The sequence below is a fragment of the Astyanax mexicanus genome, chromosome 5 (genome assembly GCF_023375975.1).
Source record: "Astyanax mexicanus isolate ESR-SI-001 chromosome 5, AstMex3_surface, whole genome shotgun sequence".
NCBI lineage: Eukaryota > Metazoa > Chordata > Actinopteri > Characiformes > Acestrorhamphidae > Astyanax > Astyanax mexicanus.
In genome coordinates this window covers 12,882,759-12,909,548 of record NC_064412.1, presented here as the reverse complement: position 1 = coordinate 12,909,548, position 26,790 = coordinate 12,882,759, and the positions used below count along the sequence as shown (strand labels likewise).

General features: G+C 37.6%; 2 protein-coding genes across 5 annotated transcripts in view; one reads left to right on the top strand and one right to left on the bottom strand.

Moving 5' to 3' along the window:
* lhfpl4a (LHFPL tetraspan subfamily member 4a) overlaps positions 1 to 26,790 on the top strand; it is a 168,200-nt gene that overhangs the window by 108,936 nt on the left and 32,474 nt on the right. The gene's annotated exons all lie outside the window — the stretch shown is intronic.
* plxnb1b (plexin b1b) overlaps positions 627 to 26,790 on the bottom strand; it is a 110,434-nt gene continuing 84,270 nt past the window's right edge. Inside the window, exons 12-41 of one of the 2 annotated variants that reach the window (XM_007253326.4) lie at positions 24,662 to 24,770; positions 23,730 to 23,838; positions 22,089 to 23,123; positions 21,630 to 21,767; positions 20,591 to 20,713; positions 20,399 to 20,492; positions 16,006 to 16,172; positions 15,756 to 15,907; positions 14,957 to 15,068; positions 14,698 to 14,834; positions 14,421 to 14,597; positions 13,480 to 13,717; positions 13,098 to 13,340; positions 12,282 to 12,464; positions 11,952 to 12,100; positions 10,860 to 10,960; positions 10,436 to 10,653; positions 9,298 to 9,476; positions 9,125 to 9,191; positions 8,470 to 8,616; positions 6,901 to 7,066; positions 6,384 to 6,487; positions 5,889 to 5,973; positions 5,116 to 5,282; positions 4,805 to 4,965; positions 4,254 to 4,401; positions 4,003 to 4,067; positions 3,445 to 3,520; positions 3,180 to 3,254; positions 627 to 2,806 (exon numbers count right to left, since the gene is read on the bottom strand). In XM_007253326.4, coding sequence (XP_007253388.3) covers positions 2,702 to 2,806; positions 3,180 to 3,254; positions 3,445 to 3,520; positions 4,003 to 4,067; positions 4,254 to 4,401; positions 4,805 to 4,965; positions 5,116 to 5,282; positions 5,889 to 5,973; positions 6,384 to 6,487; positions 6,901 to 7,066; positions 8,470 to 8,616; positions 9,125 to 9,191; positions 9,298 to 9,476; positions 10,436 to 10,653; positions 10,860 to 10,960; positions 11,952 to 12,100; positions 12,282 to 12,464; positions 13,098 to 13,340; positions 13,480 to 13,717; positions 14,421 to 14,597; positions 14,698 to 14,834; positions 14,957 to 15,068; positions 15,756 to 15,907; positions 16,006 to 16,172; positions 20,399 to 20,492; positions 20,591 to 20,713; positions 21,630 to 21,767; positions 22,089 to 23,123; positions 23,730 to 23,838; positions 24,662 to 24,770 — 5,030 coding nt within the window. In that variant the 3' untranslated portion in view covers positions 627 to 2,701. The remainder of the gene's footprint in view (positions 2,807 to 3,179; positions 3,255 to 3,444; positions 3,521 to 4,002; positions 4,068 to 4,253; positions 4,402 to 4,804; positions 4,966 to 5,115; positions 5,283 to 5,888; positions 5,974 to 6,383; positions 6,488 to 6,900; positions 7,067 to 8,469; positions 8,617 to 9,124; positions 9,192 to 9,297; positions 9,477 to 10,435; positions 10,654 to 10,859; positions 10,961 to 11,951; positions 12,101 to 12,281; positions 12,465 to 13,097; positions 13,341 to 13,479; positions 13,718 to 14,420; positions 14,598 to 14,697; positions 14,835 to 14,956; positions 15,069 to 15,755; positions 15,908 to 16,005; positions 16,173 to 20,398; positions 20,493 to 20,590; positions 20,714 to 21,629; positions 21,768 to 22,088; positions 23,124 to 23,729; positions 23,839 to 24,661; positions 24,771 to 26,790) is intronic. The other variant, XM_015606903.3, reaches the window with a different exon arrangement.

Here is a 26,790-nt window from a genome sequence, read left to right as displayed (position 1 = left end):
GATATTTTCTCAATTTTGAGATGCCATCTCAAAACTACCACTTGGTATGTCAATATGATGAAAAATCTCAAAATAATGACAGTATCTCAAAATAATAGGACAGTATCTTAAAATAGTGACTTAAAGAAATAACAAAATTCCATCATCAACATTAAAATATTAAAATATGCAATTAAAAAGGAATAAAATGGCAGGTATGTGAATTATACAGACCCTATGTCACCACTAGATGCCAGTGTTTACCCACAAAAAAATAGGATCATTCACGGCTCCATAGAAAACAACCATAAAAACTTCATAGTGTTAGTGATAAAAGTGTATTAATGACCCTAAAAAAGCTAATTAGAATCAAGTGTTAGCATACCTGGAGTCTTTCTAGTTTGGAGGTGTGGACTGGAGCCAATTTGACTGATAAAAAAAACCCTCAAACTTTTGGAGTTTGCTCTGTGCAAGTGAGCCTTGCAATGACAAAAATAGCTCTCAGAGAACTCAGAAACACTGATTTACATAAAGGAAAGGGTTACAAAATTCAGATTTTAAAGATTAAAAATCACCAGCATACAGTAAGACAAACAATCTGCAAATTTGAACTGTTGTGTCAAATAAGATCAAAAACACACATGGAGTTAGATTTAGAATTTTTTATTACCTCTCAATATAATTTGTAAAAATTTTCACATACTGTTGGTAAGAAGCTACTGGTGGGAGACAATCATTATTTACCATGATATTAACAAAATATTAAAAAATAAAACCAGTTTAGGGTCGAGCCTGCTCTAGTCTACACATAAGAATTTATACAACCTAATAACAGTTATAGCTTTTTACTTCCCTCTGATGATTTCTGCACATATTTTATCTCACACTGACACCTGTTCACATGTTCACAACACTAACTGCATGTGGAATCTGTTAATCTAATGCACAATTCTGGATCTGCAAAACCCCTGCACTGCAGAGTTTAGTGTTTTTGTTTCCATTAACACACCCTTGTTAATGAATTGATTAGTTGGGTCAGGTATGGTATGTTGGCAGTGGAGAAAACGCTAAATCATACAGAGCAGGGGGAACTCCAGCATCACTGCTCTAACATACCATCATAACCAGATCTGTCTCACTTCTATTTACCATACAGGTTTTAGGTTCATTCAGGTTTCTTTTTCATAATAACGTCTCTCAGTAGAATCTACTGACCACCATTCTGCTTTAATTTAGAACGGTAAAAGCTTTAAAAAGCTCACTCCATAATCTAAACACTTGCCAAAAAGAGTGTGAACAGTGTGAACTGGACATGACAAAACACTTTTAAAACACTAACCTAATCTGACAAGATCAGTTTCTCTCATACCACATAAAAGGAATGTTTGAACATAGTTCATAACCATGTTCAAATTCAGAGCACAGTCATACAGTCATTTAATCATACAGACAGAAAGAAAGTTCAGTCTTGCAGGTTTATGTTGTACAACGAAATCCTTCCAGTGACTCTCACGCAAGAGCTCCATTTCAGTACCTTAACAGAACAGACGAAATGTCCGAATTCTAGTGCTAGAGAAGAGATGTTCTTCAGAACATCCTCAGTTCACTGAAAGTTCTTGCCTGGAACGTCCCAAGGCCTGTAGACCTGTTGCCAATTTTTCAACGTCACAGGTCCTCTTCATGACTTGGACGGATATGTGACCGACAGTGGCGGAGGCCAAAAGATGCAAGTGTACATACTCTAAAATCAAATAAATAATAATGTAAAAGGAGAATATTCTAAATTGACAATTTACACCCATGGAATTTCTCTTTCACGTTTTGCCAGTGGCTTTAGACAGAAGAAAATAAAACAATATTAGCTAATGCCCAATAGTTTCTCGTTACTTAAGTACAAACACAGTTCTGCACTACTGTACTGGTGGTGGGTGTAGTGTTTATATACTGGTGGTCCCTGATAAGGAGTCAGTCAAACAGAGAAAAAAAAGATTGGAAAAACAATGAAATGTTTTGAGGAGGTAGAGAAAGACATTTTGATGTGACCCATTGTTCTCCGTTTCAACAGCAGGTGTGTTTTCAGGCATCCTCCTCAAAAGATGCCTTTCTGGGTCAAAACTGCATGAGATCAGCAAACTCTGATTTCACCAATCAATGAGGGGTAAAGGAGAGTCAAGTCTATATCTACTTGGCTGGAACCGGAAATGCGCCACCCTCTCTAGATTCAGAGAGATATTCCAGTAGTCATCATCTAACAACGAGGCCAACGGAGACAGACGAAGACGAATGTTGTTACACACACACTCTGCTGTTCCTCTAGCAGGGACCTCACACACAGTGGTGAGGTCACAAGAACACTGCAGCAGATCTTGAGCTCATAGCAGGTTTCTCCCACCATTCTGAAAGAGATGCTGAGTCTCTGCGGCTTCCAACCCCACCGATCTCCACCATCCTCACAGCAAAAGACAAGAACCGTGTATAATCACGTAACACATTGTGTCTTTTTCTTTATATCTAAAGTGACATTGTGTGTGCTCCATCATTTACAACCAACTTATTAGTTCATTCTACGTAACCAAGTCCCTCCTTTCACGACCTCTTCCTCTGCAGTCTCTACATTTAGTGAGTCCATCCACCTGTGCACCCCTTTTCTTCTACTCTCCCATTTCTGTTTTTTTCTTCTTCCATCTTTCATCCAAAGTTTTGTCTCTCCATGATCTCTCAGTTATAAGTCTGTCACTTTGTTTTCAACAGCGGCTGCAATCTGTTGGAGTCGATAACCAAGCTGCATCTTCTGAGCTGTGGTGTCCTCCTCTAAGGCCGTGATGATCTGAAACGAACAAACACACAAAGAAATGTTACAGGGTGCCAAAAATATTACAAAAAAAAAATGTAAATATGTCTAATATGCTTCGTTTATGTATGTTGGTTAGGCATTCTAAATAACATTGCTCTATATTTATAAAAAAATAAAATAACTGGCTATAATGTTAGTCTAAGCTACTCACTTACTCATACCCACTCATTAAAGTGTTTGCTCTCCAGATAAATCGAATGCTTGCATCTGAAACCACACACATCTATACTCTAACTACTACACTAATATGTGTAATGGTGGTGCACCATTTCATGCACAATATTTAGTGTGGTAGATCAAACTCCATATTTTAATCAGTGCATTGCCTTTAAAGCCTCCATCTCACCTGGTCATAATATTTGTTGATGTACTTGTAGAGCTCATGCAGGGCCACCAGATAATTCAGCTCTCCTGAGTAATTCTAAGGACACAAATCAGCACAATATAGATCACAAATCGTAGAAATAAGTAATGTAACAGAATAACATATTCATGGTTCTTAAATAGAAAAGTAATGTTAACACTTTAGTTTAAGTGTGCTGGGCACAGGACATCTCTGAATATAAACTATAAGGTAAAATTTTACAAAGAAATGTAATTAGAGGTTATACCCTGGAGAGCTCCGCCAGTGCAGAGTTCATCTCCTGATCACTCGCTGAGATGGTCTGTCTGATGTCGGCATAATATCTTAAAAAATGAGAAACAAGGAGAAAAAACATTTTTCTTTGTCCCAGACATTTTGTTAAAAAAATTGACAAGTAAACACAAACCTTAAATATACACCATATCTCAATAAGATATTATAAAAAATATTACTTATTTAGTTGTTTTTAACTTCATCTAGGAAAGTTGTTCAATAATATTTACATATACCTTTACATATTTCATACCCAAGACAGAATGGTGATCAATTTGCCTGATTAAAAAAATTAAACTTGACACTATATTAACTGCTAGTTAGGTGGAAACAAATACAGGTCTAGAATTAACTTTGTAATCTTTGTGAATCTGATTGTTAAGAAAGGAATGTGTAAACCGTGTCCACAAGTGATGCCTCAAAGCATAAATTACATTTCTCAACTCTAATGTAATGTAAATGGTTTTTCACAAAAGTTGGAAATTTTCTGTGCATGATTCTACAGAAAGAACAAAAGATCTATAAGGCCTACCTCTCCACCATCTGCTTGTATCGAGGAATGTCTCTGGCATACAGCAGCTTGTTTATAGGGGAGTCCTGAAAAAAAAATGTTAAAAATTTGAGTAAAAATAAGTAAAAGGTAACAAATCAGGCTCAGACATCCATACTTTAGTCTAATAACTATTACATTCCCAAATAGTGCTTCAGACAAGTTACAGAATATGCCATATTAGTCACGTAAAAATTGACTGATTAATGAATATTCTTCAGTTTTGGTCTTACCCTTCCCAGTTTATGCTCAGCTATAGTGCAAGAGTCCATGAAAGTCTGGGCAATGACAGACAGCACAGCGTCCACATTGTCCGATGCCTGCACGTCAAAGATGAACTGAGGGTTCTTGACAATGTTGATCCAGAAGCGCAGTGGAAGACTGGAATTGGAAGAAAAGGTGAAATTATATAATTGATATAAAGGTTTATAGAGTTTTTTTTCCCCAATCAGGTTACATATTCTATGATAAATTATATGGACAAAATCATATCTACAGTCAAGAAAAGTTTTTCTACCTAATTCTAGAGCATTGCTGTGAGGATATGATTGCATACAGAGAAAGAATGTTATAGAGGTCAGGATGGAGGATGATCAGCACCCCACCTCAACCCCAACTCATCCCAGAGAACACAGTCTATCTGCCCCACAGCTCAATGCTGGGGCCCTTTATACTCACTCTAGTCCACATCTATGTTTATTTGCTGCAGATAGTCCTATTCTCTTATAAATATTTCTTATACAAACTGTGCACATTTCCACATCTGCTAAGATTACAGCTGTACCTGTTCGTTTTCCAAATGTGGATGGTCTCAGAGTCTGAGATGCCGTGATGAGCCGCCTGATCGTCCAGCAGGTCAAAGAAATATTTCACAGCAAGAGGAACTGGTCGACTCGTGCTCAGAATCACCGTGAATAGATCATCCACAAACTTCTGCAGAGTGCCCTGAAGAGAGCATAGACAGCGTCAGTTAACATGAGACCTCATGAGCCTGTATACATGTAGATTCTCCTTTACTTCTACAAACTACATGAGAATAAACACATTTAGAGAGAGAGAGAGAGAGAGAGAGAGAAAGAAATGTGAGAGAGACACCTTCATGGAGAGCAGGCGTGTGAGGTAGATCTCTGGAATGGCCTTTGCCCGCTCTCTCTCCCGCAGACTGCCCCGTCTATGTTTGGGCAGCTCTGGTTCTTCGCTGGCCTTTACTAAGTGCCACAACCTGACCCCACCTTCATCAGCATCTTCCAGCATGGGTGTCTCTGTGGATGGATATAACGAATTGGATATAAAGAGGGTGCTTTTTTCATTCTGAGGTAGAGATGCACTGCATACTTAGCAACAAAATATCAGGAAATTAAAAATTTTGGCCAACAAAAACAGAAAAAATGACTTGACATTTGGTTAAAAAAGTAAAAAGACTAAATCATTTATACTGAAAAATGACTAATTTGTTTTAAGTCATATTGAAGTGTTTCTGCTCTTCAGCAGCAGCATCAGAATCACATTCCCTCCTTCTTTCCCTCCTCCCCCTGCAGTGCTGTGTATCGACTCAGACAGAAAGCCAGCAAACTACCAGCAAACAGCACCCAAACTGCAGACTAAAGCTTATTTTTATGCTATACTTGAATAAATTAAATTAAATAAAGCATTCAGCATCACGCTTGGCAAGGTTTACTACCTCTTCACAAACTGGCTAAAATTGATAAAATTTATGATCACTTTTATCCATTTTGATGCATCCCTAGTTTAAGTACAGTGAAATATTTTCATTTAATAAGAATTACCTTAAAGGAGCAATATAAAGAGGCTTTATAGCTTTTTTACAATGTATGTGTATGTGTGTATGTAGATGTGTATATACTCACTTTCACCTGCAACATAGTCATGGTTGTCATGGTGGATATGTTTACTGTGACGTGGGACAAGAGCAACTGTAGCTCCATCAGGAACCTATAAGATAAAAGGTCAGAAAAAAGGACATCACAAAGCAAATCACATAAATCTGGTAGTATTACTGTTACACAACAAAGAGCAGCAATTTTATGCTATATTTAAAATAAAAATGTGAAAAAATAACAATTAAAAATCAGCTCAAAAATACACTGATTGGTCGATCTTTAATAGTCAGTGATGTTTTACACTCAGTACATGTCACTGCCTCAATGTCTTTGGGAAGAAACCAATGATCACCAGCTGAGGTCTTCAGTTTAGGGAGGTTGGATTCAGTTGGTTATGAATAAAGATTTATTTTGTGATTTTTTTTTATTGTCATCCCACTCTTCCTGCTCACTGATTGAGTAGCTGTATTTACACCTCTTTGCCTGTGTGGGGCAGTACAGCATAACAAAAATGTAACATACCTTGTAATGCTGAAGTGTGTTAAGGCGTTTCCAGTTGCCCTGCACTACAGATGTTAAGTCCTCATCTGAGAGAATAAGGTGACCTGCCACACCCGACCGCCATTCTGAAAAACATCACAACGTAAAATCCAAACTGAACAGCATGTGAATATTAGAGCTGAAGCAAGCTTAAGGAGTGCATGTGTAAACATGGAGAGAATGTAATGTGTAAATATAAAATGCAGAGGTAACGTGAAAGAAAATTATAATATTGTTGCTGTCCAATGAAAAACATGCATATCCAAAGGAGCAACTTTAAAGGAGAGAGACAAAACTCTCTTAACTTTTAATGAAAGCCAATGTAAAGAGAGTTTATTTCAGGTCATTTTGGAGAATTTCTATTGGTCCATTTATCAAGAAATTTTGACACAGTGTTAGGGACTGTTTGTGTGTTCAAATAATGTAGAAAACTAAAAATCGTCAAAAATAGAAATATTTGTTTTTTATTGGACAGCAACAATATAGAGTCTGCTCTTACCCAGGTCTAGTGAGTCTGTGTGTGGCCTATGGGAGTATGAAGTTCCCTTGTAGACTTGGTCTAGAATCTTCTCTTTGACTTGGGTTATTGTGTCACAATCCAGAACTTTAGCAGCAACTGGCTGAGTCTCATTCACTCCCACTCCCTGCATCAGTACATTCACAGTCTAGAAAAGAGAGGAAGTATATTAAATAATATCAAGTACATTCATTTACATGAGCTGCTAATTTATCATATTACGAACACCTCCCTGTTATTACACCCATTGTCCATTATCTAATAACCAGAACTGACCATATAGAAGCACTTTGTAGTTTGTAGTCTATAATTACAGACTGTAGTCCTTCTGTTTATCTTTATTATGTTTTATTCCCTTTATTATACCTTTGTCACCATGTTGTTCTATGGCCAGTGGTGTGTTATGCCTGTACAGTGAGGGGATCAGATACAGCAGTGCTGCTGGAGTTTTTAAACACTGTGTCCACTTAATTTCTAACTGTATTAGATACTCATATACAGCCATGTAGGTGTAAAGTCAGAGACAGAAGCTTATCTCTGTAGCTGCACAGTTTGTGTTGGGCATCCTCTGGTCTATATGTCTGGTTGGTGAATTATTCAGTCCAGCAGTGACAGTTTAAAAATTTCAGCAGCACTGCTGTATCCAATCTACTCATGCCAACACACCACACACCTACCCTTCACCACCTTGTTAGGTCACCACAGTGCTAAAAGTGACATAACAACCAAATAATAGCTTATCTGTGGTGGTCCTGAGGGGTCCTGACCATTGAGCGACAGGCTAAAAGGAAAATAATAAAGTATGCAGAGAAACAGATCCAGAAATACAGTCTGTAATTACAGTACAAAGTGTTCTTATAAGGTCAGTGGAGGTGGATATTAACTGTGTAATAGCTGATAGGTCACTCATTCTACTGTCTAGTTACATTCCTATTTGCTCTATGCTGGTCTTAAGTTTTGTTTAAAAAACACTGATCACTAAAACTGCACACCTGTCTTTGATTTAGACAAATCTCTCACTCTTTGAATCATAACTCTGTATAAACACTGCTAGCCTCTCTTTATAATCTCACCATGAACAGAACTGAAAGAAAACAAATCCTACTCTATTTCTTTAGTATTGTGGTGTTAGTTTTCTTTCATTCCATCATGCTTCAGATAATACAAGTGCATATCTAGGGTCAACATCTCATCCTTTGTTCATCTATTAACCCAATTACAGCATTCCTACTCCCACAGGCAATGGCCACTTAGTCTCATGAGATGTAGAGAGCTTAAGAGTGAAGTTTCAATGTTAATTAAGATTTTGCACAACATATGGCTAAAGCTATTCCACGCTTTTCAAGGACAGAGACCCAAGCTAGCTTACACCCACACTGGAGGGCGTATAAAAAGCCTTTACAGAAGATTTTCACTGAGACGATCACTGAATAAATGGGTTTAAACTAAATTGCAGTGTACTGTACTTGAAGACTCCACTAACCAAATTCAAATGGAGTATATATTTCTATCGAACAGTAAATACAGACAAAAATAAGTTTGAGTTCTAACCAGTGTGCGATACTCCAGGTCCTCTCTCAGTAGCCGGTTATCGTTGAGAGTGTATTTGGCTTTGCCTGTCACTGCGTCCACGGGGCCTTTGTCCACCTGGTGCTTTATGGCTCTAAAGAGCATGTAGAGACACTCCCCTGCAGAGTCCTTTAATGAAAAATTTGATTGATTGTAAACATATTTTACAATTACATAAGCTACCCATACAGTGAAACTAAAAAAATCTTTATTAACACAACAGAACATATCAACAAATATAAAGTTTCAATGCTATATACATACTGTAGTTTATACTGTTTTATATGAAAAAAAAAATTACCTAATAATTTTCAGTGTACCTAGTTCTTCAGTGAATGTTCAATTGTTCAACTCTAAAACTCTAAAATCTTGGCCAAACCTTTTTTCCCTTTTGCTTGAAAATTAGTTTATATCATATGGTAATACATTTTAAAATGAGTGTTCCTTTCTTCTGGGCTCCCCTGGGCGGAAAAAACGCATTCGGTTTTTAGTTTTTTGAACCATTCAGATAATTCTAGTGAACTCAGTGTAATGATGCACTGAATAATTTTCTGAAGAACTGTAAGCATAATGAATTATTGTAAGGTCAGACATTTAAATAATCCTATAAGTGAATTCCTCCTCAACTTGTACTTACCCTCAGGAAAGCATAGAGGCATATAGACATCCAATTGGTCAGAAGTTTCTCCACAACTGTCTCAGTTCTATATGGAACAACCATTAAAAAAATATATGTTAATCCAATGATTTTAGTAGAAATATATTACTGTTGTACCATTGCTGACTAGCCACACTGTCCTATTTGCTCACCTGCGAAGCATGAGTTTGGGGTTCTTGGCAACATACTGCTCCACCAGGTCGTTGAGCAGCGTTTTCAGGATATCAGTGAAGTACTCCAGCTTGCCATGCAGAGCTACAGTGAGCAGAGAGGCCACATAGGCACGATCCCGGGGAGAGAACGTCCTCTGGCTCTCCAGAGTGTGGATGAACTGGGGGTAGAGAGAAAGAAAAGACATATCATACCAAACACAGTCCTGAAGTGATTCTTTTAATCAAACATCAATTTCTAGATTTTTTTATTTATTTTGCATGTAGCTACTAAAGTAAAGCAGTGCATTTCGCCTGAGAAATTGAATAAGATACGATCCAATAGATTTGCTAATGTTTCTGACATTATAAAATACTGTTACCTAAAAACAACAAATGTACTGAATGTTTTTTCCAATTCCATCAAATCCGTATTACCTAAAGCCAGGGTTAAGCTTTGCGATTTGTGTCCTGATTTGAGCCATGATCTCAGTCTGACTCAACCTGTGCTGGTTGGCTCTAGTCTGCAGATTTTTCGTAAGTTGGAGTCGATAGTTGCAGAGAGAATAGATTAATGTGTGAAGGGCACAGTCTCTGATTTGTTGCCTTCTGATTATGGTGCAGATATGTCAGAGCATATCAAACGCATTAGATTTTTTTTGACACAAGTAAAAACTAAACACAAGAAGTTATGGCCACTTTTGGAGACTGGCTATTTTTATTTACTTTTCATGTTTAAGTAAAAGAAAAGCCTCACAAAAAACAGCTCACGAAGCATTTATTCATACTAAAGACTACAACTAGATATTTTAAAATGAATGAAAAAAACTATGAAATGAGACCTTTAAGGTGGAATGCAAAAAATACTAAGCAAACATCTACTGATCCCATTTTGTTACCACAAAATCAATTACTCAAGCTGATTTTCTTGTTTATTTTGTTTTTAGATTGTGCAAATGATGGTACAAATGATAATAGTACCTTGAGGCTCATGTTTAAGGTTTGTGCAGTGTCCAATACCCATAAAAATCAGAAAAACTAAGTAAGTGTGAGATACCCAGTATGTTTATGTGTATCTAATATGACTTACAAAAGTTGTGCAGTACATCCAGAAATGAAGAAAGATAGTACAAGGTGTTACCTTGGTGAGGAAGAGTTTGCTGTTGAGCAGGTTGGAGAGCTGGACAAGGCCCTGCTCCACTGTGGCCCTTCGACAGTCCTGCACGTCCAGATCCCGACGCAGAGGCGACTCCCGATGACCAGGGAAAAAGATCCGCTCAGCGTACATCTTATAATCCAGGAACGGAATCCCAGAGCCCACCAGATCACTGGACATGTCCATCATTTCAGTCATCAGGTCTGGTAAAAAGGTCAACAGCACGGTTATCTCTGTCTCTCAGGGAAAGCTACATTTCACACAATAATAGAGAATGATCACTTAAATAAGATAAGAATAAGAAATAACTCTCTCCACATAGTTAAAAAAATCCCCAGGGTTCAAAACTGCATGCTTAACTACACCTTCTCTTACCCCCTCCCTTCCTCCCTGTCTCCCTCTCTCTCACCTGTAAACTCTTTCTTGCAGCGGTCTCTCACACTGGTCTCCAGATTCTCCAGTTGAATTTGAACCTTCTTGTAATCCCTCAGAGCCTGCTTACTCTTCCTCCTGAGAGAGACAGAAGTGGGGCGCAAAGGGAGCGAGGGAGTGTCAGAGACAGAGATTTAAGTCACGTTGAGGATAAGAAAGCAGCCTAATCTAAAACAACAGACCCCTGGGAGAACTACTATCACACAGAATAGACTCCAGATGTGGAGGAACTCGTATGAGTGACTGTAATTCACACCAAAGGGAAGCCTTAACCCTGCTCACAGGAAATGAGCTACTACAGAGCCAGGCTGTCAATTACATACTCTCACACATGCACATACCCACACACATACACACACACACATTACTGCAGTCAGAATGGGTAAAATGTGTTACAAACAGAAACGGTCCTATATTACATGAAAAACGTTTTTTCTAAAAAGTTGAAAAGTGAAACACTATCAATTCTGTGTAACATGATTTTAACATGTTTAAACATTTAAAGGCAAATCCCTTGTTCAGAGTTACTTACAACAGAATCATGTTACAGAGATAAGTAAGTAAATCTAGGCTAAATGTTATGAATCTTACCATAGGACACTAACTGATACAATACATTGTTCTTATATTTACCCCAACCAATATTTAACAAATGAGGCTTGCTTATTCCTAATTTGATTAACATAAAAGATCCTTTTCTTAAAAAAAAAAAAGAAAACATTACAAAAAAATATAATTCAACATTTTTACATACTTTTTTATAGAAAAAGGACGATATCTATTTTGAAATAGGTGGTTCATTATGATAATTCTTCCTAGTATTATAAAGGAAAGGTTCCATAAAGTCATAATGTTGTTTTCGCCAAATAACCTTGTATTTCACTTTTAAGAGCCATTGAACCTATACTGTGACAAAGTATGACAAACAGTTACCTTTTAATGTTAGAAAAACGTTATCATTAGATCTATGTCATAGTCTTATGACAAACACTTACACACTGGTTATATTTTTAATAGATTAAATTTTTTTGACCACAAAACAAATAGGAATAAAACTCAAGACACACACCTGTAAATAAGCACGATGATCACCACTATCAGGACCACAAGCGCAGCCACCACTCCAACCCCTATCTGAGCCTCCATGGGGAAGGTGGACTGATTTATAGAGTCGTACATTACTCGACCCAGAGTGAAGTTCAAATTCCCCATCTGTACCTGCAGCAAAACATATAACAACCCTGTTACACACTTTCCAAACATATAAATCACACACTCATACAAAAGAACGACAGCTGATTCTCCTTCACCACTAACCATTACACAGTAATTAAGATAACAGTATACACATTAATTCTAAAAAAGAAAACCTTTACTGAGAATTTTTTAGTGAACTTACTGTAAACTCTGGCAGAGCATCAGTTCCCTCACGCTTGCGGCCGTATCCGTGAGAGGGGGAGGGCTGATCGGGGGGTGGCTCACAGTACAAGTGGTTCCGTGTTAGAGTTTTAACAGCACACACACCTTCACCGATAAGAGCTACCACCTCCTCCTTATAGATAGCTAGGTCCAGGTTCTCCCCCTGTACAGATAAAGGAAACAGAGAGAACATGGAGAACGGGAGTAAAGAAGAAGAAAGATGAGGTTAAGCTCAGATAAACATTTACATCCAATCAAAAGCATGTAATCAATTGCTCTGATTAAACATTAGATCAAATATGAATACACAACTTTGATAAATATGATAAATATAACAAGATATACATATAAATAGTAAGTATGGACCCAGGGCTAGACAAACATACAGGCCAATTTGTATTAAATGGGTTTAAAGATACACAAAGTGCAGAATATTATTTACACTACTGTAACTATACATAAATATTTTTGGTATTTAAACAAAAGAGACAATTTAATACAGTAATGATATTAAAATAGTTCATAAACAGTTGTTATTTTACTGTTTTTCCATGTTCCATGTTATGTTCCAAATTTTCTACATTAAGACTTTTAACATATTAAAAGTATTTTGGATGCCTTGTATATCAAAGTATATTTATAAAAAAGACATTTATTACCCTTTTCAGGTTTTTCAGTTACATTAAAAATCATCACGCTCTCTGATTTTAGATGAACTTTTTTACATTCTTGTACAATACACTTTTACATGTATTTCATTAAATTGGTTTCACTGAAGAGTTAAACATTTACTTACTTCTACAGATATAACTGATCCTGGCTTGTAGCGGAAAGGCTGGTCAGTATCGTGACGGTTGAGTTTGTGGAGGGTGGGGTTAAACTCGTAGATGAAAGGTGATTGGCTGACAGAGTTGAAGTTGAAGCGAAGATTATCCAGAAGAAACTCCACATGTATGTCAGCACCAATCACCTGGGGACTCACAGACGGGGTCCGGCACAGCATTAGAGTGGAGGTGTTCACCTCACATCGCTCTTCAAACTGAAAGAGTCATAAAGAGAGCGAAAGAGAGGAAAACAGAGAGAAAGAGAGAATGTAGGATAGGATTATTAAATTAAGCATAAGTAAACTCCCACTGTTCAAACTCAATGTGATTAAGTAATGGTTTTACTTTACTCACACTCATTACAGAGCACAGGGTGTTTTCTGGGCAGTCTGGTTCTGGAATGATACGTCTCTGTCTCCACAGAAGCCCCTGATCGACCTCTGTGTTTATAACACTTCCTCTAGCTCTTCTCCTCCGTCTGCTCCCTCTCTTCTTTCGGCTGACGGAGTCTGAGGGAAACACGGTCACTCGGATTCGCGGCTCCTGGACCACGTCTAGGTTGTGTCCCGTCACATGGATCACACGCCCACCACTGTGCCAAGAGAGTCATTTTGACAAAGTCAGCAAAACAGAGTGATATTTAGTACAAATTTATATTTTATTATGCAAATGAGCCCAATTAAACAAATTTAATAGCGTTTTTTAACCCTCCTGTTATGTTACAGGTCAAACCGAACCATTTTAAAGTTTAAAGATCTAGGAAAAATAGTTAAAAGTATTTTTGTTTTAGTTTGAAAGTTCTTTTGCTTGCTTTAATTAGTGTAATCAACATATAAAATGAAAATTGTTCATCTCACATTTGCAACCACCCCCAGCAAAAACTAAAACTTAAACAAAATTGCAATGTTATGTTTCAATGTTATGTAAAACTATTGTGTTTTAAGTAGTAAACATAAAAAAGGTTAAACATATATATTGTTTTCATGAAAAACGAGTAAACTATCCTAATTGAACTATTACCTGTTAGAGGTATTAAACATCATTGCAGTAAATATTGATAGAATAATTAGCAAGGAAGTTAGTAATGAAATATTTACTATGCTTGTCATGATTTTTTTGGTTTTAGACATCTTTTGAATAATTAATATATATATATGAATTGAATGAATATAAGAGGAATGTTAATAAAAAATTAAATAACTTGCAAAAGGCAAAAGTAAAGAAAATAACTGATTAAAATGGTCGATATATGGTTAATCCTTGTCTCAAGGGCTCATATACACACACATACACACCTGATAAAGCTTTTTGAGGGCATGGCCTGAGTGATGTTCGGGTCTGAGGTGTAGAAGAACCCACTGTTAGGGAGATGACGCTCACTGCTGCCATAGCGTACAGTCACCCTGTGCTCTCCTGTCTTGTTGCTGGCACTGGTGATGCACTCAATGCTGCCATCTTGCACCTCTGACACACTACAAAGGGAGAGGGCATGTAATGTAATGTAAACACATCTGCTTTATACACACACCGTACCTTATGTGTTCAGGTGTGCGTAATGTGTTTATCACTCACATGACGCAGGGGACGTCGTCCAGCAGCACGTTGATGTCACTAGCTCGACCAGTCAGCAGTTTATTGCCCGATATGGTGATAAAGGTTCCTCCTGCCCGAGGCCCTCTCTGTGGACTCACTCCCTCCAGCACTGGGTTCTGCTCAAACACACACAAAAGAAAAGATATACACCTCTTTCTTTCAATCATACAGATCACATTAAAAGTACAACTAAATACATTAAACATGGATTGTAAGAGAACAGGGTAACATTTCTGACCTGGTAGCTGAATATCTGGCTGGACAGGCCGGACCCTATGCCGGGCACTTCCACTGAGACATGACCGGAGCTCTCTGTTGTCTTCCCATTCTGTTCTGTTACACACACAATTCTACAGGAAACAGAGAACACACACATTTGTAAACTGGCTTTTATAACAAATTGGCCAATACACATAATGTCTGAATGTTTGGCAACCGAAAAAAAGCAAATTCAGTGTTTAGATGAATCATTTTCACATTTTACTTGCATGAATTAAATGAAATAAAGCGTTCAGCATCACTTTTCACACTTGTTTTCAGTTTACTCTTCACAACGTTTCACAAACTGGCAGCTTTTCAGCTGAAATAAATGAGCTGTACAGGACTAGGATAATAACGTTAGCTGGTCTGGGTAGGTCTAAGTATCTGGTTGTTTTCCAAAAGGCAGGTGGTTTTTCTCTTTGTAAATTTCACACACATGTAACTTGGGTAGCACTTCTGAGGTACATTTAAGACTAAAATTGCACTACTGTGGTAGCTAGCTAGATAAATAAGGGACTAGAACAGCACTGATAAAATAAGCTTTAAGTTAGAATAGCACTGCTGATGTTTGTTGAAATGTCTTCTGGGATGTTAAAAAGATATTATTATTATTTTTTTTTTTTTTTGAAAAGTAATACAAAAATGCACTTAGGCAATGATGAAAAATGAAACCTGTTTTGAACAAATGTTTCATTTTTATATATAAAAAATATTCCTTTCCAGCTAAATTATGCTGATTCATAAAGGCCCTTATTTGTGTTTGTATAAATGATTACCTTGATGATATCTCGTACAGGTGAGGTACGACACTACAGGAAAGCCCAGCCACAGTGACTGATCTCAGGATGTCCTGAGCTTTCTGGCCCAGGTTGGAGCCAGAGATGGTGAGAGTGGTGCCTCCCTCCACCAGCCCCGACAGAGGTTCAATCTGAACACACAAATACCAAATTACAAACCACGTCAAACAAACAAATCAATATAATGCTGGAAAGTATAAAAGTGCTTGAGGTACGATGTGAGACTTACGAAGTGAATGACGGGAGCAGGGCAGGTGTCTGCGATTCTCTGGGAGCAGGACTCTCTGTGCACACAGCTGGACTGTGCCCCCCCACACCACACACACTCATACTTCCGATCTGCTGTGTGACACTGGCTGCAGTCTGAACGGCCCACTGAACAGTTGTACAACGTCACTGCAAACGGACAGTTTATGATGAAGGTGAATAAAAGCACTCATTATCACAAACCATAAAATTTTTATGTATGCACAAAATATTTCCAATATATTGTTAAGAGAACAGATAGCAAATTAAATACCACATAAGCATTTGAATTAACTACACTGGCACTATGAAATTTAAGGCACAGACAGACAGATACAGAGACATGGATAGAAAGCTGTAGAGTGATAGAGTACAAAATGTAGTCACAATCCTGATGTTCGCATATAAACAGCAACAGAAAAGATTAAACTGAGCTACAAATGAAAAACAAGTATCTCAAAAATTGCAACTTTACAGGAGAGAGACAAAAAATATCTTAACCTTTAGTGGAAGTAATGTAAAAATATATGTTATTATAATTTTGGAAAATTTATTTTGATTCATTCATCAAGACATTTTTGCACAGTGTAAGAGACAGTTTGTGCATTTTAATCATGTAGCAAACTAATAATTGACAAAAATGGAGACACTTGTTTTTCAATAGACAGTTGACTATATAAAATTAAGAATGTGTAAAGCAGCTGAATAAAATGTAAAAGTAGGATATCAGATTTTGCACCGATGTAAGATATCAGATTTTGTAAGATATCAGATTTTGTGGGATATCAGATTTTGCAATTGCTAAACAGCAGTAGTCCAATAAACAAGAAATAAGGTCAAAACAGATGGAGTGCAGAGGTACATATTTATAGATATGTAGTAGTTATTTTAACATTACATCTGGCAATTAATAAAAAATAATTAAAATGAACATTCAGAACATATAATTTATGTAATCTTGCACATGTCAGTTATAATGTTGTATTCTGTTAATAATTTTATTATTATTAATACTTTCTCCACTGTTTACATTGATGTACTGTGCACCTAAAACACACTACCACGTCTGTATTCATGTGATTCCACCCTGTCCAGACTGTGACATGAAAGCAACATGGAGGAGAAATTAACTTGTGCATTACAGACATAACATATGATAGGTATCATATATGTGATATAAATTGATATATATTTTGGGTTGGTTTCCAGGACATGGATTAAGCCCTAAATTCTGAACTATACAATACTGTGAAAGGGTGTTCTCCATTGAAACCAATCCAAAGGGTTGTGGATTCATTAGTCAAGTCAAGTCAGGAGGCCTTTATTGTCATTACATCTGAGTACAGGTACACAGTGTAACGAAATTATGTCCTCCATAACCACGGTGAAACATGGAACAACAATACAATAAACAAACATACAGTGGAAAAGTGTAGAGGATGTGCAACATAGAACTATAACACTACAATAAATACAACAAATACAGCAGATAAGAGACAGGACTGTGCAGTAGCAATACGATATAATAAAATGTGCATGGTGAGAATAAGGGTCAGAAATATGTAACATACTGTAATATATAGAACCTACATGATCACAGCAGTTACTGAGGTAGAGAGTTTATAGTTTTTATAGAATGAAGTAGCAAATACTGCTGTTCAGTTCTGTGTGAGAGTAGTGGGTGTGTTCAGTTCTGTGTGAGAGTGGTGGGTGTGTGGTGGAGGGGGTTCAGCTGGGAAAATAAGGAAAATTAAGAAACTAAATGATGTTTTACAGAATTGTCCCTTACAGCAAAATGAGTTGTGTTAACACACTTGTATTGTTTACTTCAAGACTAGTCTAGTTATGTGGCAAAGCTCTTTACAAATACTTACAAAAACTTAACCTACATTCATTGGGTAACAGTCTAATTCAGAAACAGCAGAAAACTGAAGCAGCAGTATTTCAGAACTGAAACAATACCTCCCTCACTGCATATCTCTCTCTCTTTGTCTCTCTCATTGGGGAGAACAGTGATGATTTCAAAGTACTCAGTGTTCTGTTCCGACCCCAACAAAGAAAAGCCACAAGTTAAATCCAGGCCACTTGGCAGTTGATTAAATGAAATGCTGTGTAGTAAAGTACTGCTCTGAGCTCTGTCAGAAAACAGATGCAACTGTTAAAGACCACAGGCCACAACAGACACAGACTATAAACTCATCACTTCACCAGCTCTCTCTGCAGCACAGAGTCTGCTGCTGCTACTACCAGCCTCACAGCTACGCTAATAACGGCTTCCCTCAGGGAATACACACATGCATGCAGTGCGAAGTGAAAACACAGCTGCTGCGCTGCTCATCTGGAACCATCTGCTTCCCCCTGGTGCGACGAAAAACAATGCTGCTGAGCTGAAAAAGCAGGCGAGTGAGAAACACCGGCTTCAGCATGGCGATGCTCGCAGAACACAAACCAGACTTTCATCCTGACTTACACTGAGTAACCATACACCACAGCCCAAAAGCCCTCAGTGTCCTCACATATTCATTTTAACAGCTATAACTACAGCCTGAGGTACCAAGCAAAATATAAACTAATATGTAAGATAGATGACACATTTAAAATGAAGAAAAACATAAGATCTACACATGACTTTTACACAATGTAAAGTGTTATATATTTACAATGCAGACAAAACCACAAAAGCAGCTGGGAGTTTCTAAGTAAATATTTTACAATTACATTAGTTTGCCAAAAACAGGCACCAAAGGGCAGCTGTGTTACACTATTCTACATTCGTACTCTAGACTAATAAAATTGTCTTTTACAGTCTTTAATATAGCTTTTACAGATTACGCACTGATAAGTTGTTCTATCCATAATTTTACATTTCCTTTCTATACGTTTTTTTAAACGTGCACAAATAAAATCAAACAATACTGCTAGAACATGATTTGTTATATGAGATACTGCTTGGTTGCTTGGCCTTACAGATTTTACTAAAACATCAGACAATCAAAATTTGACTATGAATAAAACTATGAACTGCTTTCACCTTCTTAGCCAAACCATTACGACTATTATGGAAACATATTCTTACCATATTAGATAATTAAACTAATTTTAATACAGGTTTCACTCAATTTTCCAACAAAATTAGCTTCGCAAAATAGCTTTGCAGAAGGCACACTTCTCCTTCGATACTTGAAAAGCCAGCCACAGCCTCTTTTTAAACTGTCACCAATGCAGCATGACTAGGCAGCCAATGCGCAAGGAGGAAAGTGCTGGATTCCTAGCTCTGATATAACAGCTAAGCAAAGGTGGAAAAAGTACAGAAAAAATTGTAATTAAGTAAAAGTACCGTTACTTTGCAAAAAACTCTACTCAAGTAATAGTAAAAGTACCGATCTAAAAATCTACTCGAGTAAAAGTAAAAAAGTACTCAATTTAAAATGTTCTTGAGTAAAAGTTACATAGTTATTTTTAATTATTTGATGTAAAAAAAGTACAACTAATCAAAATAGTAAAATTATTTTTAATGAACTATTATTCCACATAATAATTTGGACCTTTCAGGCAGTATTTGTTCTGACCACCCCATAAAACATTTTCAAGAACAAGTGGCATAGGTTTCTATGATCCAATTTTTTTCTTTACTTTTAAAAATTCAGTTTATGGTCACCTATATGACCATAACAGTTCATTGCTATATTTTAACTTGCAATTGTTTGCTTTAACTGCTGTTTAAATGTTTTTTTTTTAACATTCAAGCAGATTGTTTAATGATAAAAATACTTACAACCACATGCTTTCTCAGGTTTGATGTGGAAGTTTTGAAAGCTGACAGCTCTGTCCGGCAGGGCACATTTTGTATTGCATGAGGACATTATTTTATTTTTTTTAGTAATCGGGAGCTTTCCAATGTAGCAAAGTAGATTACTTGTGTCAAAATATACTTGAGTAAAAGTAAAATTACCTATTTTAAAAACTACTTTAAAAATTACAAATTACTCATAAAATCTACTCAATTACAGTAACTTGAGTAAATGTAATTCATTACTTTGCACCTCTGCAGTTAAGAAATGCCCCAGGGAGACTCTAGAAAATATACACTCTAGCTTTTGTTGGCGAAGTGATAACATGAGCCACTTGATGAGCCACCTGATTCTGTTACTCAAGCTTTCAAAAACTCCCGAACGTTTAAATTGAATGCAATGGAAATAATCAGTGCAGTGGTTGACATTTAAATCATTTAAAATAATGCTAATGACGTGTACATTGCTCACTGATAAAAATATTTTTTAAATGTATGAAAAACATTGTAAGTTTGTGCTCCTAAAGGTATACAGAATTCATCTTATTAGTTAAAACACGATATCAGACCATCATCCATTACTCACCATAGAGATCATTAGCACTGTCCACATGAAAGGTGTCTCTCCTCTTCACGTAAACCATGGCGTTGTACTCCTCCACCAAAGCTGAGTAGGAGTACTGTAGGGAAAATCACAGGCTTCTAACATTAACACTGCTGCTCAGTACAGATACATAAGGCTGAATTCTAATGGAGAAGAAGAGAATGTCTATCTTACCTTGTGATGCTGACAGGTAATGTCAAAGAGGGAGGGGTTTATCTCATCCTTCTCTACATAAGCGTCCACCACCACAGTCCGCCCCTCAATCACCAACACACACTCATACTCCAAGTCTTGGTCCTGCAACAAACACACAAGGTATGTTGCTCTGGTGTCTGCTTTTGTTACAGTGGGTAGAAGCTAACAAGAAAGCCTAAAATGGCCTTTTGCTATGCTTTCTAAAGTTAATTATGTACTACTTTTGGAATTATATTTTGTTAAGAAATACACTTCATTTAAAAGACTAATTTAAAAGATTTGAATTTGTATTTTTTCACATTGTTTCTAAGATAAAATACAGTGCAAATTACAATACAAAAATCAAATCAAATAACATATACATAACAAAACATGTACTCTACTACTTATAAAGTATAAAAATGATGAGTTTCTTTGATTTTACAGAACTGAAAACCTCTGAAATATAATCAAGAGGAAGATGGATGATCACAAGCCATCAAACCAAACTTGAATTTTTGCACCAGGAGTGGCATAAAGTTATCCAAAAGCAGTGTGTAAGACTGGTGGAGGAGAACATGCCAAGATGCATGAAAACTTTGATTAAAAACTAGGGTTATTCCACCAAATATTGATTTCTGAACTATTAAAACTTCATAGTTATGAACTTGTCATATTTTAATTTTCTTTGCATTATTTGAGGTCTGAAAGCTCTACATCTTTTTTTTTTGTTATTTCAGCCATTTCTAATTTTCTGCAGACAAATGCTCTAAATGATAATATTTTTATTTGAAATTTGGGAGAAATGTTGTCAGTAGTTCATAGAATAAAACAATGTTAATTTTACTCGAACATTTACCTATAAATAGCAAAATCAGAGAAACTGAGTAGTCCCTTAATTTTTCTTAGCCCTGTATACTTAATGTATATGCTATATACCCAACAGGGAATTGCTCACATAAATGCTAAAAAAAAACAAAAAAACAGTAAGAAATACATGTTTTGGGTGTATATCTGTCTATACACACGTATATTATACCTGATAGAGGTGAAGGTTATGAGCCAACAGAGTGATCTTCCTCTCCCTCTGCACAGGAAGCAATGGAGAACCCTGAACCTTCTCTACACATGGACACGCAGAAGACCCCCAACTCACAGATGAACCTTCATCACCCTGCTTTTATATACACACACAATAAAATATATTATCCAGCATATCATTAAACCACCATCCATTATCACAAATCTCAAATCTAGATTATACTGATAAATTAATAAATTGATGAAAATCTGTTACAATGAATGTTTTTTTACAAAAAAACAACTACCATGGTGATAGCCATTTTTTTTTGCTGTAAATATTAAATGAAGCTGAAAATATTAACTGAACCAAAATGAACTGATAAAGAAGGCAGAGGATAGAGGGAGGGGGTGAATGGAGTCTGTGAATTTCATCCACTGAGCTTGCTGTGAGGTGTTTCTGCTGATTTGGACTCACCGGTAGATAAAGATCTGCCTGGTCGTACTGGTAGTCTAGATTAGAATCCTCATCCAACAGTCGAGGAAAAGTGGGTGTGGCTTGGTCTGGATCTCCATCGCCTGATAGGACTGTTGCAGCTGAGAAAGAGGTGGTGTCATTCTCAGCCACACCCAAATCCTCCACGTCAAGATCCACGTCCTCTGCTTCCTCCTGGTGCACCTGAAACACTTGCGGTTCAGTTACAATCACCTTCTCCTCTGCTTGGATGGGAGGGTCAGATGGCAGGGCGGGGCTCTCTGTTGGGGCTAAAATATCATCCAATTCAGAGTCTGCCACCACCGTGACGGGACTCTCCTGATGTACTGTAGGCAAAGTTTCAGTAGGAGGCTCAGCCAATGAGTGTGATTCTTCCACAATCTGTGGGCTGCTGGTAAAGGTTGGTGCATCAGTTATCGGTTCTACAAGTGGTTCTATGGAAAATGTCAGTTCCTCAGCAGCTCCGGCTGGTGACGGTGATGGTAGCGGCAACACCTGCTGGTCCTCAGGTACTGGAGTAACGTAATGTGGTGCCTCTGTTTCCACAACAATATCAAATCCAGCAACAGTGATCGAGTCACTTTCACTGAGGGCCTCGGCCTCGGTTTCAGCAGCTGGAAGGATCTCCTCTGAAGTCGCCTCCTCTAACACAGGTATGGTGAAATCTGCAACGGTGGTGGCCAACGTGTGAGCAGCAGGAGTCGGGAGCAGGGGGCTGGTGGGGGCGGCAGTCGGCTCAGGGGTAGTGGGTAATGTAGTCGGAGCTGGGGTGGTGACAGGTGCAGCAGTGGTAGTCGGTTCTGGTGTTGTTGTAGTCGCAGTTGTAGTTGGAGCTTGAGTAGTTGTAGTAGTAGTAGTAGTAGTAACAGTAGTAGTTGTGGTGGTGGCTATAGTGGTTGTAGTTGGAGGTTCAGTTGGTGGTGTGGTGGTAGGGGGTGTGTGTGTTGTGGTTGGAGGGACTGTTGTGGTGGTCTTGGCAGGTGTGGTTAGAGGAGGGGAGGGCGTGGGGACTTTAAACTGAGAATGGAGAGCGAAGGGAGAGAGCAGAAACAGAAATAAGAAAATAAACAACAAAAAAGGGAAGCAAATTAATCAGAACTGAAGAGGAAAGGCTCTCTGGTTTCTCTCTTTGGTTAACAGATGATTGGTTAAATGGATGTTCTTGGAAATATTCTGTTGACTGAGCACTAATATGCACACTTCACAATGACATTTTATGATTAATTAGCTGTCATTTAATGCTTATTATGAAATAAAAAGTAAATAAACTGAACTGAAATTAATAATGAGAGCAGCTGTCAAAAGTCTGGATATTATGAAACATTCTGTACTTTTTAAAAATGTTTTTGCATGTAAAAAAAGCACATTACATTGATGTTTGTTATTTTACAGCTGATTTATCCTCATTACACTTCTAACTTAAAAAATAAAGAGAAAATATAGAAAAGTGTGTCCAAACTTTTGAATGGCACTGTATACCTTGTTAAGAGATGAATATCATAGATACCACTGACCTTTCTGATAAATGCACCACATAAAATACTTACCAGCTAAAGCAGCTACTCCTAAACACACAAACAATCCCTCACACACAAACACACACACACACAGACCCTGACTCACGTTTTCATTGTAGATGATGACTCCTTGCTCACACACAGCTTTGTGGGTACACGTGTGCTGCTGTACACACCAATTACAGCCCCAACGGCTGGACACACAACCACGACAACTGCAGAGAGACAACGGAAGAGATGATAGACAGCCAAGCAGCCAGATACAAATAACATCTTAGTACCAGACAGACCTAATGGGGCGTTCACTCATAGGCATCCAGCAGCAACAACACAATACAATAAGAAACATACTCAGACAAATCAAAACACAGAAGAATAGAAAATATATAAGGCTATAAAAAAAAAAAAAACTAACTATACAAGGTAAGGATCTATCTGTAAACGGAGCAGTGCAGTAGATGTTGCTAATGGTCATAAATAATTAAATAATTAACAGAGTAAAGTGCAATGACATCTGCATTTCTTTAAATGCAGAATCTCAGGGAGCATGTATGAACCTAAGATATATCATGTTTTCTCTGGTCACCTATCTTTCATTTGTTAATAGACATCCACTTATAACCATACTTTTGTAATGTGTACAGCATTTGGATTTGCATTGTATTGCTGAGAAATGTATGCACATCTCTGGAAAGAATGTCTTCTTGAAAGATAACCTCTGAACACCTTTATAATATTACAATTATGTATATCATAATTATAATCACCTGTTGATATCACATCATACATAGTTTAGTTTTTTTTGTTTTTTTTAATACGGTACTAGTCCTAAACTATCCTAACTAGTACCCTCTTCTAAACTTTCTTTAGGATGTGTTAAAGCCCTGAAAATCAGGGATAGATGTAAGAAACTAAGAAAAGTAAGCTTTTCCCAAATTAAAATGTCTCTTGCTCAGATTTAGGCATGTAGGAAGGAGTATGTGGAAATATAGTTATATAGAGTATGTGTGTGTGTATGTATAGGTGTGTTTAACTCACGGTGTGCTCCCTGAGAGCTGTTTGACAACGGTGCAATCATAGAAGGTGAATTCCCGAGAGGTCACTTCGACATCACCAAAGCGCAAGGACAGTTTGACCGCTACAAAATCTGATAAAAGAAAAGGTCAGATAGAGAAGGAGAGGGAGAGAGTGTACAGGAGAGTTAGTGAGAGAGCAAGGAATAGTGCAAGAGCGAGCAGGAGAGCAAGTGTGAGAAAGAGAGAGAGAGAGAGAGAGGGAGAGAGAGGGAGAACAAGAACATCTGGTCTGGTACCAGGCCAAGTGAACAGGTTCTCCAAATATTTATTATAGCTTATCATGGATGAAAAGGAATTAAACCTCCAGAGCTTTCTATCCAAAATCACCACATTCTTCAAAAAACAGAGCGAGTGAGAAAGTGGGAGAGTGTGAGAGTGTGTTCCCACACAGAGCTAAAACAGATATAATAAGATCCATCTGTACTGAACAGCAGACATAAACACTTCTGATCAACCTGCAGGCCAGCACACACACACACACACACACACACAGAGATGCCCTGTGCACTCATACGTGCAGTCTAACACCATATCTGATCTCATTCATCATGATGGTAAGCTAAGAAATAAAGAAACCGCACACATTCCTGGCACAGCGTTACACAGTGTGCATACCAGCAAGAACACACACATAACTCTACTGAAATGAGCTAAATGATATACAATATGACACATCCATTACTGAAACTACCACAGCCCACTGTAATGGTATTTGCAGACCCTGCATTATACAGGTAAATTATTCCCCTTTTTGGAATCACAGGATAACTGCCCAAACCGAGGAACTTCACAGAACTTTGGACAGAAGCTTCTAGGAACTGGCTGAACACAAACATCAGCTTCTCTACAAAGTTCACCAGAAACGTCTACCAGAGCTTCCTAATATCATCTCAGCTTGCAATCCCTCTGTGGTTTCGTATATTAGATTTCTGGCATTAATACAACTCCACACAAACCACACTGTACTGACGGCCTCCAAAACACTGCATCAAACCACAGCTGCACAAGAAAACAGACCATAAACTATATCCAAAAACTATAATGAGGAAAAATCTGCCCTGCACATCAGTGAACACACACAAACACACTCCTGTGAACAACAGCCAACAAAGCCCAATCCGTAAAATCTCTAAATAAACTATCACTCCACAGGAATGCTTTCATAGTCATGAGGGCTGTGTGTGTGAAAGTGTGCGAGTGTGTGTGCGCTTCTGTGTGTGTGTAGGAACTACTTTCATAATTCTCAAGATTTATTTTCCTCCTCAAACCTCTTAATAATCAAATACGGCTTTTGAAAACACACTGTCTGTTATTCAACTCAACCAAATCACTCACAAAAAAAGAAGCACAACAAACATATCTAACAAATTCTGCCCCCAAGAAAGACAACTTCTACCCAACTTACAAAAACAAAAAAGGGGTGAAGGGTGGAAATGTTGCTGTTGTATTGAAATGTAAGAGTATTTTCTCATCTCACTTCTGTATTTCATTTATTTTATATTGCCAACTATCCAATTCCTGTTTTCATGAACACCCCATATCACCAGAAATGCCTCAACACTGAACCAACCACCACCTCTTTTCCTACTGCAGTATCGCAGGGCTCCCGATATATCAGCTAACTGATGCCTGTGCATCACATTAGGAGTGATGTGCAGAGAGAGACTGCAAGACTCTGGCAGCTTGATCCAGGATCAATCCACAGATCATAATGAAAATTAGTCCACGGACTAATTATAGCTAGTTTTTATGTTTTTTAACTAGATATCAGTACACATTTTTCAGACACAGTTCCTGTAGAAAAGTACTACCAGAATAGTACTCTCTGATACAGACAAACATAAACTTGTTGGCACCATGAATAATGCATACCTGTCAAGTCTCCCGTTTTGGCCGGGAAACTACCGTATTTTACTCCTCTTTCCCGCCGTCCTCCCGTATTAGTATTTTCCCGTAAATTTCCCGTATTTTATTAAAATAAAAAAATATATATTATTGAGGATACAGGGCACTGACCGCTCTGTGTCTCTTAACCAATCGTGGAGCCGGTTCAAGGAGAAAGCCCCGCCTTTCAGGAGAAACAGCCAATCA